Source organism: Puma concolor, chromosome B3 (genome assembly GCF_028749965.1).
Source record: "Puma concolor isolate L17-30 chromosome B3, mPumCon1.1.hap2, whole genome shotgun sequence".
In the NCBI taxonomy this organism is placed as follows: Eukaryota; Metazoa; Chordata; class Mammalia; order Carnivora; family Felidae; genus Puma; species Puma concolor.
Window position 1 is genome coordinate 37,970,697 of NC_141672.1, and position 20,093 is coordinate 37,990,789.

Here is a 20,093-nt window from a genome sequence, read left to right on the forward strand (position 1 = left end):
CGTGGGGCTCGAACTCACGCACTGTGAGATCATGACCTGAGTCAAAGATGCGCAACTGGCTGAGCCACCCAGGCACCCCAACTGATGTTTTTACTTTTGGCTGGTAGAAGAGCTTAAGTTTTGTTCCCTGTGTGTCTGGGTGGTGAGCATCCCAGAGGTGAGGGCTTTGTGTCCCGTCTCCTGCCTCTGCCACAGCCTGCCAGTTAGCAATGACTCTGTAAGTACACGCTTGGTGAGCCCCGGGGTGTGTGAATGCCCAAGTGCAGGCTTGGCACTGCTGACCAACGAGGCAGCAAAATGGGTATTTTTCGGCTAAATTCCTTCCCAGGATGATCTTATATAGGTTAATCTTTCTGCATATAAAAACTTTCCCCGTATCTAAAATTGATACAGTCCTCACAAAACCTAACTGACTCCCGTCCCCAAACTCCTTGCTGGTGAGGACAGTGATGGCCCGGTAGGAAGCTGCACTGCCCCCACAGCCTCTAGAAGACCCAGGGCTTGCCTCTGGCAACGACTACTCCTTTGTGAAGAGGGATTCACCTACTAGACAATTCACCCATTTAAAGTATACAATTCAGTGGATTTTAGTGTGTCCATAGACTTATGCACCACCCATCATCACAACCAATTTTAGAACATTTTCATCACCCCAAAAGAAGGCCTGTACTCATTAGTCATCCCTCCCTAATTTCTCTTCCACCTTCACTCCTAGGCAGCCACCCCTGTGTATAGATATGCCTGTTCTGGACACGTCCTATAAATGGAACCATACAAATTGTGGTCCTTTGTAACTGGCTTCTTTCACTTGGCATAAGGTTTTCAAGGTTCATCCATGTTGTAGCATGAATGAGTCTTTTGTCCTTTTTTATGGCTGAGTAATACTCCATTGTATGGACACACCCCATTTTGTTTATCCATTTATTAATGGGCACTAGATTTGCTTCCACTTTTAGGCTCTCATGAGTAATGGTGCTGTGAATACTAAATGGTGCTATGTATACTTAGCTGAGGAGTTATTTTTATTTTTTCACTTTGTCACTTTGGACCAACACACATCCTTTTAGAATCCAAAAACATATTTCTGACAGCAGAAATCCATGGAGCACACATCCTGTAGAAGAATGGACTGAAGGGTAGTTTAGAGAAAGCACTTGTTAATGCAGCTGGGGTCAATTTTCGGGGAAGTAAGTTTAATGAGATTAATAATTTTCTGTGCGTTTCCCTAAAATATGCATTAACCTGCATTTTTATCATTTCAGTTATGATGGTGTGATTGACTAACCTGATGTAAAAATCTGAACCTATGTACATTCAGCTTAATTCTTCCCTTTATGCCTATTCATTCCATGCCAGTCTTTGCACTAGGTGATGAGGATATAATGATAAGCAGACAGGGTCTGTGCTCTCGAAGTGCTTATGTCCAGTGTCTCTGAGGATGGAAGGGTGGCCATGGGTGTGTATAAGGAAATCCAGGATGTGGGACAACATGGTGCTGTCTGCACTGTCAGAACTTCAGAGGAGAACCAGAGTAGACTTAGGGTGGGATAGTAGGGAGGTCAGGAGAGCATCCAGAAGGAAGTTCACAGCCAGGCTGGGATCTAAAGGAGGAGTGGATGTGAATAAGCAAAAGAGGGAGGGTGGAGAGGAGGAGAGGGAGAGCGAGCGAGTTCCTAAGCAGAAAGTTGGGCGTGTTCTTTGCATCACCTGCTCTGGAGTTAAAAGGGTTCAAGATGAGGTGCGGTGGGAGATGAGGGTGAAAAGAGCAGAGAGTGGCCTGGTACCCTTGAAAGCTGCGTCAGATGGTTTGGACTCTGACCCAAGAGCAGGGAAGTCATGAAAGGGAGCCACATGAGCGGGTCTGCATTTTGGTGGCTTGGAAGGGGCACGTTGGGCCAAGGGTGGGACTTGTTTCCCTTGCGGTGTGAGGGCAGGTCACCTGCTGTGGGGTTCAGTCAGAGTTTTGAGGATATGGGGGGATTCAGGAAGCGTCACTGTGGAGAATGAGGTGAGCCTGTGAGTTAGAGAAGCAGTTCTGGGTTACTGTAAAAAGATGAATATTTTAAGCCTACATCGTCAGACATTGTGGAGGGACAGGCCCCAGGGGTGTGGTGAAGCATTACACTTGCATAATTGTGGTTCAAGATGTCCCTTGCCTCCACTGAACTGTGTGGAACTGAGCTACCTTAATTGAACTAAAAATACCAATAAAAAAAAGAGAACGGAAAGTGCCCAAATTCCGTGGATGATGGTGTGCTGGTCCTCATTATCCTTCTAGCACACAGCCGGCAGGTCCCTGGTTGGTTCCATAGAGTTGCCATTTATTCTTACTTTGAAACCGAAAGCCTGGAAGAGAAGCTAATTATTTCCCTGCTTCCAGGGATGCAGGAGGCAGGATTGGTGGTGGGGTGTGGGGGCAAGAGGATTTACCTGAGCCGTTATTTTGCAAATACTGGGAGGCCACAGTATCTTAGATCCTAGAGTCAGAGGGGGATTAAACACCTGGCAGGGTAGGATGAGGTGGGGGGTGGGGAACAGCCTACTTCGAGGATGGCTTTGGGGATCTCAGGAGTCATGTGCCTGCAGGCTTTGCTCAATGAGGTGCTCAGGCCGGAAGCACTAGGAAACTGGTCTGGGGTCCAAGAACTAGAGATGGTCTTCCTGCCCCAGTGAGGTGGTGCCACCAGAGGTGTGATGCCAAGGGCCTGGACAGCGGGCCTGCCATGGCTGTCTGCATGTGGTGGACAGGGGAGGCTACGTCGCCGTGGTCATTCGTTTATGTTTGTTCAACTCCCCTTAGATGAGGGGGCCTCCTAGGGGCTGAGAGTAGAATTAATCTCACTCTCTGACCCTCTCTGTATGTAGCTGTTACTACAGCTGAGAAACACCATGTAATGGTTCAGGCCACCAGATGGGTTTACTGCTAGGAAAAGCCACGGTTGTGGGCCACGTGGCATTTTGAGAGACCAGTTAGTCCGCCCGCATTCAGCCAGGCTGGCTCTCGGGGGAAGGACACCATGGGCAGGTGAAGATTTTTTAAGACTTCACTATATGTGTAGATGCCAGAACAGCCCGGATCAATTTGGCCCCCTTTCTGGAGAATGTAGGCATTCTTAGCTGCTGGATACACGACTTCCATTCCCTCTCCTCAGAGCAATGACTCGTGGCTGTTGTTCTCCGTCCAGGTATGCACCCGTTAGCCGCAGCAAGCCAGGAGGCTGACAGCAGCCGGAAGCTGACTCACTTACTGAACGCTGTGACCGATGCTCTGGTCTGGGTGATTGCCAAGAGCGGGATTCCCTCCCAGCAGCAGCCAGTCCGCCTGGCTAACCTCCTGATGCTCCTTTCTCACGTCAGACACGCCAGGTACGATCCTGGGGTGGGGGTGGGAGGGCAGCTCCACTGAATGTGTGTGGGGGGGGGGGGTTGCACGCATGTGCTCTGAGAAGGGTGAAGAGCTTTGAGAAAGCGTTTGCAAGTTTGAGAGTAATAAGGTAGAATTTTTACCTCTAAAGGAAAATAACCCCCTGAAAGGGAATGGTGGTGGTGGTGGGGTCCCTTCATCGGTGCATGAGCCTGTGGCCAAAGATTGGCATAGTGGGCACTGACTAGATGTCATGTGACCCCTTATAGGATATTTATGGCATCCTTCATCTGTTTTTTAGTTGCTGGGGCTTTGGGCTTGTTCACGGAATTCTAAAAAGGGCAGTGTCTCTCCTAACGTGACGTGCCTCCCCTCCCTGCACCACTACTCTGAGGTCATTTTCTTGGGGAGGTTAGATCAACTCCTGAGGCTAGTGATCTGGGGAAGTACTGAAGCAGCAAATGCATTGCTCCTGGGGGAAATACAGGGTTAGGTTCCTGAGAGGCTCTGGTCACAACATTTTCATCCTCCAATTCATACATAACCTTGGTGTACCTGTGTTTGTGTTTAAAGAGTGGTTCTGTTCTTGTGACAGCATCAGGATATTAAGAATGAGACCAAAGGGAACTGGCGAGGCCAGCAGGTTTAGGAAGGTAGGGCCGTGAGTGGAGTGTATTCAGGGAACACGAATCATGTGTTCTGACGACGAGGGACTCCCCTGGTGTAGGATGGTAGCTCTGTGCTGGGATAGTGATGCTCAGTGCTAGATGGCTCCCGGGACGAGGGTCACCCTGCCCTGGAGCAGGAAGAGGGGAGATGAGGTTGGAAAGTAGTTGCTTCCCAAGGAGGACGAAAGTCTGGGGGCTGTGGGGAAGGACAGTACTCACCTCGAGGATTATTACAAGGGGGCGGAAATGAAAACAACCTTTGCCTTGTTTCCTCTTGAATGATTATTTGCCACCAGGATCATTTTCAGAACAGGTACCATCCATTCTCATTATTCACAGATTCTGTATTTGCAAAGGTGACTACGTTTACAAATTTATTTGTAACCCCTGAATCCATACTCTATGGCATTTTTCGTGCTCACTCAAGGACGTGTGCAGAGTGGCAAAAAATTTGAGTTGCCCACACGTACATTCCCAACTGAGGTCAAACAAGGTGACACTTGCATTCTTGTTTCGGCCCTCATACTGTGAAGAAATGTCCTTTACGTGGTCTCTGAAGTGCCATGTTTTTGCACTTTTTTGTGCTTTTTGTTGGGAGATTTCAGTGTCTAAACGTGGCCCCCAAGCACAGTACTGAAGCACTGTCAGTGTTCCTAAGTGCAAGAAGGCTGTGATGTGCCTTATGGAGAGAATATGCGAGTTAGATCAGCTTTTATTCATGCATGAGCTATGGTACCATAGACTGTGAGGTAAATGCTAATGAAGCGACAAGTTGTGTTAAACAAGGTGTCTTTAAACACAAACACAGGTACACCTAGGTTATGTATGAATTGGAGGATGAAAATGTTGTGACCAGAGCCTCTGTATTTTCCCCAGGAGCAGTGTATTTGCCGATTCAGTGTTGGTGGCAACTATATAGAACATAACTGGTATGAAAAATGAGAATTGCACTCTGTGCCATGTTCTGTCGGGCCACTGCGGGTGGGTGGTGGGACACTGAGGTGCTTGCCCTTCAGTGTAGATGATTGATGGAGCCAGATGGAAGGACCCTACCTAGAGCAAATGGCAAAGGGATTTGGGGTGTGGGGTGGACCGACTTTGTTGGCGAGAGTTGGGGAAGATTTTGAAGTTCCCACGGCTGCCTCACCGGAAGGACTCTCAGCATCTCTTTGTTCCCATAGTAACAAGGGCATGGAACACCTGCTCAACATGAAGTGCAAAAACGTGGTCCCAGTCTACGACCTGCTGCTGGAGATGCTGAATGCCCACACGCTTCGCGGGCACAAGTCCTTGGTCACAGGGTCCGAGTGCAGCCCGGCAGAGGAGAGTAAGAGCAAAGAGGGCTTCCAGAACCTCCAGTCTCCTCAGTGATGCCCATCCTGGGGCGAACAGACCACAGAGGAGGTCAGAGGCTGAAGTGTGAACCCCAAATGCAAACCGCGAGCTCCATCTGGAAGTAGGCGGGCTTCATCGTCTTTCTCCTGCGTGGTCCTTCATTGGGTCATGGTAGGCTCAGCCATGTGCTGTCCTTCACCTGACCTCTCCACTTCCCAGGAGTCAGGCTGAGAAAACTAGGGAGCATGTTTGAATGCAGAGTTTACCTCTCGCTTGGCCTCATAGAATCTCAGTGCGGTTCCTTTCTTACTTTCCATCTCCCTTCTGTTCCTCTGGGAAACATCCTGAAGGTTTTGGAATGAATGGTGGAAATCTGACGTGGAAGGTTTATAAGGTAGAGAGGGAGAGAATGAGGCACTTTAAAGTGGACTAACCTTTAAAGAAAATTTTTTTTAAATGTTTATTATTTTTTTTTGAGAGAGAGAGACAGTGAGAGCAGGGGAGGGGCAGAGAGAGAGGGAGACACAGAATCTGAAGCAGGTTCCAGGCTCTGAGCTGTCAGCACAGAGCCCTACGTGGGGCTGGAACTCACAAACCATGAGATCATGACCTGAGCCGAAGTCGGATGCTTACCCGACTGAGCCACCCAGGTGCCCCAAGAAGTGGACTAACCTTTATTGTGCCACCTAACCTGCCCTTAGATAGGCCTTTGTTTGCCCTCTTCCGGGCTACTTGATTATAGGATTGAAAACCAAACAATGAATGAATGAACTAGCTCTACAAACCTGCTTCACAAATCTGTGAGGACTAAGGCCATGTATCACTATTACCATTGAAGGCCAGAGGGATTGCAACCTGGGGAGCCGGTGGTCAGGCTGGGAAGTGAGCCACGTTCTCCACCCCCACGCCCCCCCCCCCCACCGCCACACTTGACCTTGCCGCCATCTTCATAGAGGTTCATTCCTCTTGGTTTGCATTCATAGAGCCTGCTAATTATTTGGGGTGCATGTGTGTTTGTGATCACTTTCATGGAGGATTGTAGACATTTAAATCTAACTGCCCCTGGAATTTTCCTTCCTCAAAACTCTTTTGTCCCAGGTGCCCAGTGTGCGGGAGAAAGGCCCAGTGTTTGCAGGAATGGGTTTCTCTTGTGGGTTTGGGTCACAGCCACAGTGCTTCCCTGGGACATCCACAATTATCACATCAGCCATCCATAGACAGGGACACGTCAGGCTGTGTGTGCAAGGCATGCTGTTCGTGGAAAGATGAATGGCTACAGACACACCGGTATGTCGGGTTCATGGCCACAGTGTAGATTTGGTGAGCATTACCACCTGAACAACCCTGGTCTGCAAACTCTACTTAAAAAAAAAAAAAAAAAAATATATATATATATATATATATATTTAGGGATATTTATAGCAAGAATTCTTTTACATCCTACGGCTCTTTTGAACTGTTTTCTTATCAGAACATTTCTATGGTGAGTGTGGGGGGGGGGAACTTTGTAAACTATTAGTTCCTATTTCAAGTGGAACATAAATAGGACGAGGTGATAAAGCACCTCTGAAATTACAATTTTAACTCACTTTTTCATAACGGAAACCTTCAGGAACATGGTGAATGCGTAAAATGAGTTACATCTGTACCTTGAAAGTGAGCAGTTAAATAATCATGTATGATTTTTTTGATGATGTTTTAAAAAAATTACCTTGTGAGAGGAGATTAAACTCATTCTTTTTTCGAAAATAGGTTTACTTTGCTAGCACACTCTGTATTTACTAAGTCATTAGGAAAATTAAATTCAATGTTGTAAAGGTTGGTTTCTGCTAGGGAGTCCTTGGATAATTCTTAATTTTGGTGCAGTTTTACTGAAAGTTGAGCAGAGCCGTTTCAGAAACACGTGGACACAGACCTAGAGAACATGCCATTGTCTGTAGTCTAAGGTGGCCTGAAATTATTCCTAGTGGCTCAGTGTTGCAGCCTAGGTGAGATTTGGTATAGATCACATGGACTGCCTTTTACAGGAACTGGGGAACCAGTGTCATCCAGAAGGTCAATTTTCTTTCTTTCTGGGCAGCCTAGAACCCTGAACGTTGAACAGAAGATAGCAGGTTGGGGAAACCGAAGTGGGAGGCAAAGGAGGCAGTCTTGAACAAGTATTTACTGATGAAGTTCTCTCTGTCTCTCTCTTTTTTCACGTTTGTTTATTTTGTGCGTGCGCATGCGAGAGAGAAAGAGCGCACGCGCGCAAACTGCGGAGGGGCAGAGAGTGAGAGAGACAGAAGATCTGAAGCAGGCTCCGCGCTGTCGCACAGAGCCCGATGCAGGGCTTGACCTCACGACACTGTGAGATCATGACTTGAGCTGAAGTCAGACGCTTAACTGACTGAGCCACCCAGGTGCCCCTGCTGATGAAATGTTCTTAATTGTACTTACAAAAGAGACTACCAGGTTCAAAAACAAAAACAAAACAGAATGAGGTCCAAGCCACTGCCACAGAAGCATGTAGTGACATTTTTTAGGTTGGATTTTGCTGCCCAAGGTAGAAACCAGATTTGTCTCAGGTGTCTAAGCACCTTTCCGTGCCAAACCCTGTGCTTGCCCGGAGGGTGCATGTGCTTGAGTAAACCCTTCCAGCACCCACTACGCATCCCCTCATTATTCCCACATGCTTCTTGAGGCTGCTTGCTTCACTGCATTTAGATTCAGCCACGAGGGGGATGTAACACGTTGGTAATTTCTTCTTGGCTCAGGTTGCCATTGGGGGGGGGGGGGGGTTGTGCTGCTGGTACAGGTTAGTCTAGCCTGGGGGGGCCTCCTCCGTGCAAGGCTGTCTCTTAGAACTGGGATCTGGGCCAAGTAGGCAGTTGAGATGACATGGCGTATAGTTGAAAAGAGTTCTTCATTTTGTTTAGAATATTTTAGGGCCCTTTCCCCCACTGCAGATGGAGTGTTTCGAATCTCTGTGCCCATCTGCTCCAAACGTGTCCTCTAAAGACACCAGTGTGCAGTTTTTATGTTTTTGGTAAACTCTCAGTATCCATTTTAAAGATGAATCATTTCTCTTTAATAGTGCTTTCTTTTAAATGTCATCTTTTTTTGGGGGGTATCCATACCCCTCAAAGTGATCTATAGACAACTTTAAATTCTGCCATAGCTAAGCCAGGATTTTGTTGTTTCCAAGATCAGTTTTCAAAAGGAATTAACTCGGGGAAATAGGACCTGATAAATGTAAACAGGAATTAACTTTTGAGTATCAGAGGGGGAAAAAAACCCCACCCAGCTACACTTTATGTATTATGGAAGAATGATCTTAGCTTTGCCTCACACTCGTGTGGCAAGATTCTTTTCTTCCATTTTGATCTGCAAGTTATTGTTTAATGTAAGAAGCTTATTTGTGGGAGACGAATGAGATTTGGGCTTAATTCCAAAAGCACGAGTGTCTCATACAGAATCATACGGCAAATGTTAATGAAATAATTAACATGGAATATTCTTAACACAGGGAACGTTAGAAGAGAGCATTCACTCGGAATCCCGGGAGGGAACTGGCAATTCCTAGAGAGGACGGTGTGGGCGAGCCTGGGGCTGCACAGTGAGTGTGCACACGTTGTCCTGTGTCCCCCACCCCTCCCCCGTCCCCTCTGTGTGGCCTCAGGCCTGTCACATTCATACTGTCTACTGGGACCATTACAGAGGATTCGACCCTAACATCATTTTGAGGAGATTTTTCTTAAACACTTGAGGTGGGAACGGAAGATTGTCAGCCTAATAACAAATCTAGAGGGTCTCAACTGTATTAAAACCAAAACAAGGCAAATCAACAAAAGTTCTGCAGTGAGACAATCTTTATCTGGATTATTTCACCTGCCGACTCAGCTAGAAGGCAATTATTCTAGAGTTCAGTAAAAAGACATGAGTTACCAGTTCTTGGCAGAGTGACTTATATAATCATATAAGTAAGCTAGGTTGAAGCAAATCTAGAATATTCTAGCATGTGAAAAGTTTGGTTTTTATTTAAATCAGCTAAGGAGCTTGCATATAGGGACACTTTTTCAAATTCAAGGTGCACCTTCAGTATATAGGTCTGTTTTGAAACAAAATGTTTTTTATTAAGATTTGACCCATTTCTTTAAGCTGCTGAAAGCCTTTTAGAAAACATAATAAAGGTTACGTGAAGGAAATGATAAAAATACATCATTTAGTACCTAAAAGTAACATTTGTGGAACACTTACTGTGTGCCATAGTTCTCCATGCCTCATACTTTTGCATTTACTCCTCATAATAATTACCGTTATCCTAATTTTCTGGCTCTGGAAAACAGAGGGTACAAGCAAACTTGCTCAAGGTCACACAGGGCAGTTAGTGACAGAGCTAAACACAAGTAAAGTTCCAAAGCTTAAAGTAATCATGCAGTTTAGTTAAAAACAAAACAAAACACACACCAAAAAAAAATACCCCAAAACACTAAAGAAATATTTTTAGACTGCAGAATCTATTCATCAATTGCGATCTGACACGCGTGGCTGCTCTGGTTTAAGTGGGACCTTCCCAATTTCCGCAATACCCTGTAGGCACAGTGACATCTTGCAAACTTGACATAGAGGTTGAGTCTCAGCTTTTATCCACACGTAAAATTAAAGCCCAGAGGGGTAAGCTGACCTGCTCAAAGTCATAAAACTACTTATGGTAAAGTTGGACAGGAATGGAAGTCTTCTGCCTGCCTGGCCAGCATTGCTCCTGCTGCTTGATGTGAATCTCAGTGTGTAACACACATTAGAGTTAGGGTTGCCTCTGGGCACCTGGGTGGCTCAGTCGTGAGCATCTGACTTCAGCTCAGGTCATGATCTCACAGTTCAGGAGCTCGTGTCCCACTTCTCTCTCTCTCTCTCTCTCTGTCTTTATGGGATTCTCTCTCTCCTCTCTCTTTCTCCCTGCCCCTTGCTCTTGTGCCCTCTCTCTCAAAAAAAAAAAAAAAAAAAAAAGTTACAGTTGCCCTCTGTTGTATCTTTAGGTCCTCCTACCTTTTTGGCTTAGATGGGGCCTGCAGAAAACTTTATACAGGTGGAACAGAAAATGAAGAGTTCTAGTGTTCCCTCACCCTGGGCTCCTAAGCCAATGGGTGGTATTCCTGTCACCTCCTATCTGCTATTGCTTTCCCCAGATGCACTGGAGTGGAGTACGGGGTTCCTTGGAAATTTACCCCTGTAAAATTCTCACACCTTTTAGGTACTTACTGATGCTTCCCCGTGGAGTTTGGTATACAATCGTGTGAAACACATGCCGTGTATTCTTTGTAGCTCTCAAAGTTCCTGGAATTTCGGCTCCAGTGACAGCTCGAAGATGTGCACTGTCTCTGCGATATGCAATCTTCTTATAACCCTTTTTGTTGCTTTGGAGTCAAGGATCCTTCTTTCCCCCGCTTTCTTTTATTTTTGGAGTTCCAAGGATCCTATCCACTTGTGAGGCCAGTGGCTGGCTGTTAATGTGTGGGAGGATTTCCTTCATGGGAAGGGCGAAGGCTTGTGAACGCTGGTCCTGAGCAGCTCCTATTAGCACGGTCTCCGCACGTTTGTTCTTCTGCGCTGGGTGTCTAACTGCCCGGACTCTTGGTGCTGTGGCTTTGTCATCTGGTGGTCCTGTGTACCTCAGAGCCTGTTGGCTGGCTATAGCTTGTCATTTTTTCAGGTGAATGCTTTGTACCATTAAGTAGCCTTGTACATTTGGGCCTTTTCACAAATGAATGTTGTGTGACAGCAAGTTTTGAGGTCTGCTTTCCGTTCTTCCCACGACTGCTTTTCCCCTCTGCTGTGTCCCCTTAATGTTTATGGAAAGAAGTTTAATGTGACATAAGCTAAATAAAGTGTTTTTCATAATTTTGGCTTTAAAAATGTATTTGTTGGGAATATAAGAACTTTCAATAATTAGGCTTAATTAGTCCGTGTTCCCATATCTGAATTCTATTCTATTTTAGGTTTGCAGCACCCTTTAAGAACTTGATGAAAACCATGGACAGTCTTCCCAGAAAAAGGTACATAAGCAACAAATGCTTGCCTACAATTTCAGGAGGGTTAGAATCTGTCTTAAGCTGTCAAAGACTTAAAAAAAAATTTTTTTTTAAAGTTTGAGAGAGACGGGAGTGCTAGTGGGGGAGGGGCTGAGAGAGAGGGAGACACAGAATCTGAAGCAGGCTCCAGGTTCTGAGCTGTCAGCAGAGCCCAACGTGGGGTTCGAACCACGAGATTGGACACTTGACTATGCCGCCCAGGCGCCCCTGTCAAAGACTTTTTAAATGGCAGCAATTTAATCTTTGGTCAACTAATCTCACCCTGGTGATTTATGACCACAGGCACTGTGTGTTCAAATAAAATGCAGCTCCCCCACGTAAGAGTCCTGGTTTGCCTGACATACAGACTCAAGACTCAAAGACCGTTATTTTGAGAATATATGTGTACAATTAGGCTTTAAAATGCAGACGCTTTTCTTTCACTGGAACTTTGACTTGCTCCAGGGTCATAGGTTTCTGGAGCCATCACCTCTTTTGGACTGGAAGAGAAGGAGGTCAAGATTCTGCAAAACTGGAGCAAGGACCTCCTTCTAACCAACTCAGTGGCTTAGAAAAAAAGTTTGGGTATCATTTTTCCCTTAAATGTTCCTCTGGAATTTTTGTAATCCATGAAAAGAAATGAATTATTTTAAAGCATCAAAAGACTTGGCGGTTAAAAAAAAAAAAAAAGTACAGTGGGGCACGTGGGTGGCTCAGTTGGTTAGGTGCCTGACTTGATCTTAGCTCAGGTCTTGATCTCAGGGTCATGAGTTCAAGCCCTACACTGGGCTCTGCACTGAGCATGAAGCCTACTTAAAAAAAAAATTTTTTTTTGAAGTGCCCGTTTCTCCCTATCAAACACTTTCGTCAATTGTTAAAGTGGAGACTGGTTTTCTTCCAACTGGTCCCTTAAGCGGCTTGGGAACTGCACATGTCCTGGGGATGTCTCACCTGCAGAAGGGGCCACTGGCGCTGAGAGTCTGGGCTTCACCCACAGATAAGCATCCTTGGCTTCCCCTGAGGTCTGTGCTCGGCAGAGAAGGAGAGAGGGCACTGACCGAGGTGACCATTAGGTCAGTGGTGTCTCCCGTGGGTCAAGAGCTGCAGGTTAGGAACAGTTAACCCAGGAACTGGTTCAGCGACTTCTAATCCCTGTAACATTTGTTAAAATCTGTTCGCTTTGGAGAGAGCTGGGAATAGAAAAATCTGGGTGAAATGATCTTTTCCTTTGTACCCACCTTCCCCACCATGCTGCCTTCATCACTCCCTACAGCACTAGGGGGACACACACTGGGTAATTTCTACATATGCAGGTTGTGGGAGTTTAGATCTCACAAGTTATTCTGTACAAAGTTAAATAATATAAAGCTTGGCTTGGAATTAAAACCAATAAATCCCCCCAAATATATATTTTTTAAAAGTTTATTTATTGGGGCGCCTGGGTGGCTCAGTCGGTTAAGCGTCTGACTTTGCCTCAGGTCATGATCTCCCGGTTTGTGAGTTTGAGCCCCGCTTCCGGCTCTGTGCTGACAGTGTAGCAGGTTTCTTGTACAGAGAGCCCTAACACCGCGGCTTTTCTTTCCAGGAAGCAACTTTATTCGTGCCAGCACGGGCTCAGTTGGGTTCCTACCGAAAAGTGAGCCCGGACGCCCGGGTGGTGTAGCCTTTTATGCATTTTCTGCTTGTCTCCCATATATGGGTAACGTATAGACATACAGTCTGATTGGATGGTCTCATGTTACAGGGTCATGAGGGATGTCACGTATGCACGCAGCCAGGTTGCCTTCCCTTATCTTGAGGGTTTGTTTTTTTACCACATTCCTTAGGGAGGGGACTCCCCCACCACAGCTTAGAGCCTGGGGCCTGCTTTGGATTCTGTTTCCCCCTCTCTCTGCCCCTCCCCCTCCCGCTCTCTTTCTCAAAAATAAAAGTTTATTTACTTTGAGAGAACAAGGTGGGGAGAGGCAGAAGAGGGGGACAGAGGATCTAAAGCAGGCTCTAGGCTGGCAGCAGAGAGCCCTATGTGGGGCTTGAACCCACAAACCCTGAGCTCATGACCTGAGCTGAAGTCAGATGTTTAACCGACTGAGCCACCCAGGTGCACCCTCCCCCCAGCAAATATTTTAGAAATAATTTTTGTTCTATAGAAGGTTATGCATAACACTTAACTTGTAATATAATCCAGTGCAACAAAAGTATGGGTATTTGTATGGTTGTTTTAATGAGAAACATTTGAATTGTACATACCACAAATAGCTTCAAGTTTCTGTAACAACCTCCCTCCCCCCCCCCATGGCCAAACAGCTAAACAAAACCTGAAGCATCACTTTAAATGTGAAAGTCTTATAAAATTAACTTACAAAAACATCCCTATCAAGTAGTTTGGCATTTACTGTACATTAGTCAAAAGGTCAAGCTAAAATCTGATTCTTTTAAAAAAATCAAAGTTTACATTATTCATACAGATCCAGCATTGTTAAAAAATATGCACAAATAACCACATCCATGCAATATAATTTCTTTAAAAATTTAAAGCAATATAAAAGAGCAGACCTAAGTACAGAACAGAACATTTTGGTTTATAACCTGTAGCTCAAGATTGCTAGCTGATTGGAGTAAAATTAATTCTAAATCTCTTAAATATGATTGTTTCAGTCAACCAGCTAAGGGTGCACGTGAGTTTCCGAACCATTTCTAAGGTGGAATCCGCTAGCGTGTTTCGGTAACGTGGGGTGAACGCTACTGTCCGTTGAGCAGAGTAGGTACATTTTAATAATGTCGTTTTTCAAATCGGAATTCGCGGAGAGCTCGGCTCTTCAGGCAGCTGCAGTTTCCAGAGATCCCAGACCCATCAAAGAGCTATGTCAAACTGCCTGGGGCGCCCGCTGCCCGGCTCCCTGCCCCCAGGGCAGAATGTCATTCGGAAGCCCTCTCCGGCCAGCCTGGAGGGCGGTGTCTGCGGCAAGATCCCAGCCCGGCCGCGGGGCGCCGCTGATGGGGCAGGGGCCGGGTCAGGCACCCGCGAAGCCGGGCGGTGGTGAGGTGCCGCAGGCCAGGCGGGGCCTCTAGGTGGGGGGCGGCCCGTTGGTGTACCTCAGCATGGGGTAAAAGGACCTGGCGAAGTTGTTGGCCTGCGTGCAGCTGTAGTCCTCTTCCGAGGAGGGCAGCAGGCAGGCCAGGAGCAGCAGCAGCAGCAGGAGCAGCTGCAGGGGCAGCGCCGCCCTGATCACCCGTGCCAGGAAGGAGCGCTGTGGCCGCGAGCTGCCGGGGCTGGGCACCCTGCCAACAGACCAGGTGAAGAGGTGAGCAGGAGGTTCCGGACGCCGCACCCCCTCGAGCTACCTGACCCCTGCCTGCGTTAGGTGAGACATACGGGGCCTGACGTGAAAGTGGGTGCCCACGACTGAGGTTCAGTTCTGGAAGAGCAGCCCAGCCCCTTTCCAGACTGAAGAAAACAAGTCAACTGGGTTCTTACAAACACCTGGAGCGTGGCATTGGCAAGACTGGTGAGGTGCGTGTGTGTGTGCGTGTGTGGAACAGAGGACTCATTTCTGTGACTGCATCCCCCCTACCTGCTGTCCGCCTTGTTCTGGTCTTTCGTCATCCTCCCTGCTCCAAACTGCTGGATAAAAACAACCCAGTTAGTAAGTGAAGACTGGTTAGTCCTGTCCATGATAAAACCTCCTTCCTTCTTAAATTATACACCTTCCTTAGCTCATCTTTCTGCCAAGCTTTTGAAACCAGACAAATACATTTGAGATTATACTCCAGGAGGTAAGAAATCATTGGGTTTGTTAAAGTAACAAGAGCTTCGCGGTCCAGTTTGTTGATCTGTTGTTAATGGGGAGAGATCACGAAGCCCCTTCGACAACACTAGAAGGGCTCCCATCTTTCACAGCCTACTGGGGGGCGGAGTCTCCAGTTCCTGTCATCTCAGTAACTTCAAAAAATAACCAGCGTGCTTCTCGGGGCAGAAAGGGGCTCTCACCTTGGCTTGGGAAGCTGGTGTGGCTGCAGCTGGAGGCTCGTCTCCAGAGTCTACCTCGTCCAAGCTGGGCAGAGATGGGTCTGGGTTCTGAAATCCACACCCCAAGGGTTCAGTTCAGGGAAACAGAGGTTCTGAGTAATCTCAAGAGCGCAAAACGTGCTTCATGCAGTTTCACTGCTCTGCTCACCCCTCCCCCAGCTCAAATCTTTCTGGAAGAGAGAGCCCTTTAACACAGACTTCTCCAGTCAGAAAGGAATGTAAACAAGGCAAGGCCAAGCACAGCATTAAAAACCCATAGCGCACATGGGGGGAGACCGAGTTTAGCTGCATCAAGGGTTGACAGCTTGCCAGATGTGCTGAAGGATCATGTGGCCATCAACACACTATAGCCTTGGCTGTACAGGTAGAAATGTCACTCTAGAATGGAGGGGTGGGCCTCCCTCAAGTCTGGTGAAGCCATGGTATGGGTATCCATTCGTTCTGAGTTGGAGCACATTTTAAAGACAAGAAAGTAGAAAAATGAGAGAGTGGGCAGCAGAGAGCGCCCTGGACGGTGAAGGAGTACTCTCAAGTCTACTCCGCATGAAGGAAAGACAGAAATGATAGAGGGATTAGACTGGTTTTTCACACGCCAGCCATACGAACAGGTAGGTACCATATTGTCTCTCTCGTAAAGGACAGAACTGTGTCAAAGAGTTTGTGTAACTTTTTAAGGCCGCCCAGGTAGAAGGGGCGGGACTCGAGGCGCCACTCGGACCACGTGCTTATAGCCTTTGCCCCACAGCGAGGCCTGCCATTCTGCTTTCCTGTTGGCATCTGATACCACACGTATTTAAAAGCCACAAGTGGACTCACCTGGCTGCCCTGCAAGGACATTAAGTCTTGGGACACTTGCTCAAGTAACTGTTTGAGTTTCTTCTCAATAACATGTACCTTCTCTTCAGCCTCAATGTAGTCTTCGCCATGCCCCTTAATAAGAAGGCTGTTTGAAAGCTCTTGTAAGGTGTTTACTTGAGGTTCACGTTCCACGAGCTCCTTTTTCAGTTGCTAAAAATAAAATGTGTGAAATACAAATAAAAATAGCCGCTGCTTACTGTGGCCAGATGGCGCTTGCTTAGTGCCAGGACAGTTCCGGGATGGATGATGGGTGGTGGTCAACTCCAGAACATTCTACTAGCTATGTACCTGGGTGTGTCTGCAAGTCTAGCATCATTTGGGCAGCAAGTAGGTGACACCTTGCCCCTATTTTCCACTCCTCATTCTGAAGACAGCTTGAGGCTGGAGGAGTTGGAAGAAGTGAGGGGAAGACTAGACCTTTGTCCACCACAGGAGCAAAGTCAAGGAAGAAATCTGAATTGGGTAAGTTGAGAAACAGCAGCTTAAGCATACTTTATAGGAATAGAGGCATGTGTCTGGTGAGTCAGCCTGTGTGGTCGATTACCTTGCTTGCTGTCCCTTTTGGTAGCCACTACACAACATGTGGCGATTTAAAATTACAATTCAGTCTCAGCCACAATAGCCACGTTTCAAGTGCTCAACAGCCACCTGTGGCTAGTAGCTATCAGACTGGACAGTGCAGATATAGAACATCTTCTTCACTGCAGAAAGGTTACTGGACGGCACTCTTCTTGAGAGTGGGGCTTTACAAGGATTTTAGCATAAAAATTTTTTTATTTTTATTTAAAGAATTTTTAATGTTTATTTTTGAAGAATGTGAGTGGGGGAGGGGCAGAAAGGGAGAGAGAGAAGCCAAAGCAGGCTCCAGGCTCTGAGCTGTCAGCACAGAGCCTTGATGTGGGGTTCGGTCCCACAAACCCCGTGGGATCATGACCTGAGCTGAAGTCAGCCGCTCAACTGACTGAGCCACCCGGGTACCCCTATAAACATGTTTTTTAAGGGGCACCTGGGTGCCTCAGTCAGTTGAGTGTCCAACTCTTGCTTTCAGCTCAGGTCGTGATCTCATGGTTCCTGGGACTGAGCCCTGCACTGGGCTCTGCACTGATGGTGCAGAACCTGCTTGGGATTCTCTCTCTCCCTCTCTTTCTCCCTCTCTCTCTAAGCAAACATTAAAAAAAAAAAGCTTTTAAAATAATGACCAGTACTTTAAGTTTAAACTGTTTATAACTGAATCACCTACAAACTTATGGCTAAGAAAGTCACCTGGTTAGTGAAAAAAATATATGAAAACACAACTGCCCTTCAAGAAATAAAGACTTTTCAATAGCAGATTTAGAAAACTCATATAGCTCATTGTGTCTGTGGAGTAATTGAGCATATTTTCCCCCAGGGAGTCCTGATATTCACAAAGGAGAAAATACTTCTAATCAAACGGCCTTATGTTTCTCAGGATATTGCTAAACCCCTACGTCCCCCGTTCCCGAGAGTCTTAAGGACTTCCTGCTTTTAGCCCTGGCCCTTCATCTCTGCAAGCCATCCTGCTTCAGAACTACTACCAACTGGAACACGAGAGCAAAATGTCACGCTGGTGTTGTTCCAAGAAACACGAGGGGCAGCTCCCTGAGTCCTCACCTGCCAGGGGCCAGCGGCAGTGCAGGACCCCTTAGGAGGAAACTTACCATCAGTTCTTCCTGACACTCCAGGAGCACCTGGGGGTCTGCCTCTGGGTCCGTGACACGAGCCTTCTGCCTCCGGCTCTCAGCACTCGCTAACCACAGTAGCAGATCTTGACTCAACTGGTGGAAGTCCTTTAAACACACACACACACACACACACACACACACACAACACGTCATAGTATTGCCCTTTCTCTGAGGGCAGGTGTGCTGAGAAGCAGCTTGATGTGTTGGGCCTTCATAGTATTTGCTCTGGTCTTTATCCGATGAATAAAAGGGCCAGATTTAAACTAAATGCCAGGGCCCCCCAACAAGGAAAAGGGAAAGCCACAAAGAGGATGCAGGTGGCACAGTCCCAGGAGGCGTGATGCATGTCAAGTGACGAGTGCTAGCAGAAAGGCCGGGCTTCACAACGCCACACCTGCTATGACACAGAAAGACCACACAAACGACTCCACAAATCTGGATTCAGCGGCAAAGGGAGACACCCCAACAGGACAGGCCGTGGCCCAGGGACACATGGGCACGGGGTCTTGCTGGTGGGGCTCGCGTTCCAGAGATGGGGTTAGAGCTCACACGGGATGAGCATTTACCATGTGCTGAGGGCTGGGCTAAGATTACCTTGTGAGGTAAGGACTAACATGATTCCCATTTTTCAGATGAGAAAACAGAGGTCTAGCCGGCACAGTGATTTGCTCAGAGTCGCACAACTACTAAAGCTCTAGGGTTGGGTTAAACCACTCCTTGTTCTGAGCCAGGTCTCTTAATCGCCCTGCTATACATACGGTCCTCCTGGCAAAAGGACAGAGATGGGGCAGCGTGGGGCGGCATTTCTGACCTACTGGAATGTTCGCTGGAACCCTTATGCTAAGAATGGGCCGGGGCAGCAGAGCAGGAGACACAGGGCAGGACAGCAGCTGAGCCTCTTGGAAACAAAACGATAAAGCACATGTTTCCTAACACAAGCTGTGTTTGTGTGCCAAAGCATCCTGACTAGGATAAAAATATCTGCCTCTCCCACCCATGTGGGCCGGGCCTGGGGGCCGGCGTACCTGGCACTGCACGAGGGCTCTCCGTAAGCCCGCTCTCCAGCTCTCCACCGCACCCTGTGCTGCATCCCAGTGCAGCGCCAGCTGGCCGACGCGACCTTGGAGCTCTTTGGACTCTGCGCTCTCAGTCTGCAGATATTCCTCGCTGCTCATGTTGACGGAGACCACTAGAGCCTTGTACGTGTCAAAGGCTTTTAGTATTTCCTACCGCAGAGGGAAAAGACTGGGTTAGGCATTCTGAAAATAGCGATGTGGGGTTCATTTGAACCTCAGCAGGGAACGGATCTGCCAAAGGCTTCTCTGAGCTGTGGCGGCAGAAGCAAGAGCCAACTTGCTTTCAACTGGCTGGGCGGTATCAGGTGAGGAGCTGCCTCACAAGGTCAGTGACCTTGGCTGGCCAGGCTGAGAGTAGAGGCCTGGCTCCTGGCTGGTCGACTCAGCCACAGGCATGAGTAGACCCTGCCGAGTCCTGGTTGGCTTATTTCTGGACCACATTAGAAGTCTTTCAGATAAAGTACATGTAGTTAACCTGCACGAATCCCTCGATATCACAGAAGTATTATTACTTAGGGTGAATAGTTAACCCAGATAACAGATGCACAAAGTAAAATACTAATACCCATGTGAAGACTGCCTGGGTACCCTAAACCCCTGCCCTGGGTTGTCTTAGGAGCTCAGGCTCAGGCCCCCCCCCGGCCAAAGCGCAGGGCTCCTATTGCCTCTCCCCTGCTCCCTGGCTAGTTCTAGTGGGGCAACGGCCGACTATGTGGGTGACAAATTCTAACTGGGTAACAGAGTAGCTACATCAGGCCACAGAATTCATCAGCAGGTGAGCTGATCCTCCCCCCGCCCCCATTCTCAATGCTCCCCCACCAGCCTGGATTGCACAGTTTGGAAGGGCGTTTTTCAGCTGCCTGGTGGTGCCCACTAGCACCTCCTTACGAGTCTAGAGGGGTCTCTGAAGTCAGATCTTTCCAGCACAGGGGATCTGAGATGCACCTCCCCAGCACCGCTGGGGGCTTTGGGATCATGTGCCGATGATCTTCTGCATGGAAACGAAAACCTA

The 20,093-nt window shown here is 47.6% G+C and overlaps 2 protein-coding genes across 15 annotated transcripts in view; one reads left to right on the forward strand and one right to left on the reverse strand.

The window, feature by feature from the left end:
• The window catches only part of ESR2 (estrogen receptor 2), a 73,602-nt gene extending 63,782 nt beyond the window's left edge, over positions 1 to 9,820 (forward strand). The window contains exons 8-9 of the mRNA XM_025918677.2: positions 3,186 to 3,366; positions 5,214 to 9,820. Coding sequence (XP_025774462.1) covers positions 3,186 to 3,366; positions 5,214 to 5,403 — 371 coding nt within the window. The 3' untranslated portion in view covers positions 5,404 to 9,820. The remainder of the gene's footprint in view (positions 1 to 3,185; positions 3,367 to 5,213) is intronic.
• Positions 9,821 to 13,613: 3,793 nt separating this feature from the next.
• Positions 13,614 to 20,093, reverse strand: part of SYNE2 (spectrin repeat containing nuclear envelope protein 2) — a 342,816-nt gene continuing 336,336 nt past the window's right edge. For 11 of the 14 annotated variants that reach the window (XM_086709562.1, XM_086709567.1, XM_086709569.1 and 8 more), the window contains 6 exons: positions 19,031 to 19,231; positions 17,982 to 18,110; positions 16,261 to 16,452; positions 15,406 to 15,492; positions 14,990 to 15,039; positions 13,614 to 14,696 (listed from right to left, as the gene is read on the reverse strand). In XM_086709562.1, the coding sequence (XP_086565688.1) occupies positions 14,483 to 14,696; positions 14,990 to 15,039; positions 15,406 to 15,492; positions 16,261 to 16,452; positions 17,982 to 18,110; positions 19,031 to 19,231 (873 nt within the window). In that variant the 3' untranslated portion in view covers positions 13,614 to 14,482. The remainder of the gene's footprint in view (positions 14,697 to 14,989; positions 15,040 to 15,405; positions 15,493 to 16,260; positions 16,453 to 17,981; positions 18,111 to 19,030; positions 19,232 to 20,093) is intronic. The other 3 variants (XM_086709572.1, XM_086709570.1, XM_086709566.1) reach the window with 3 other exon arrangements.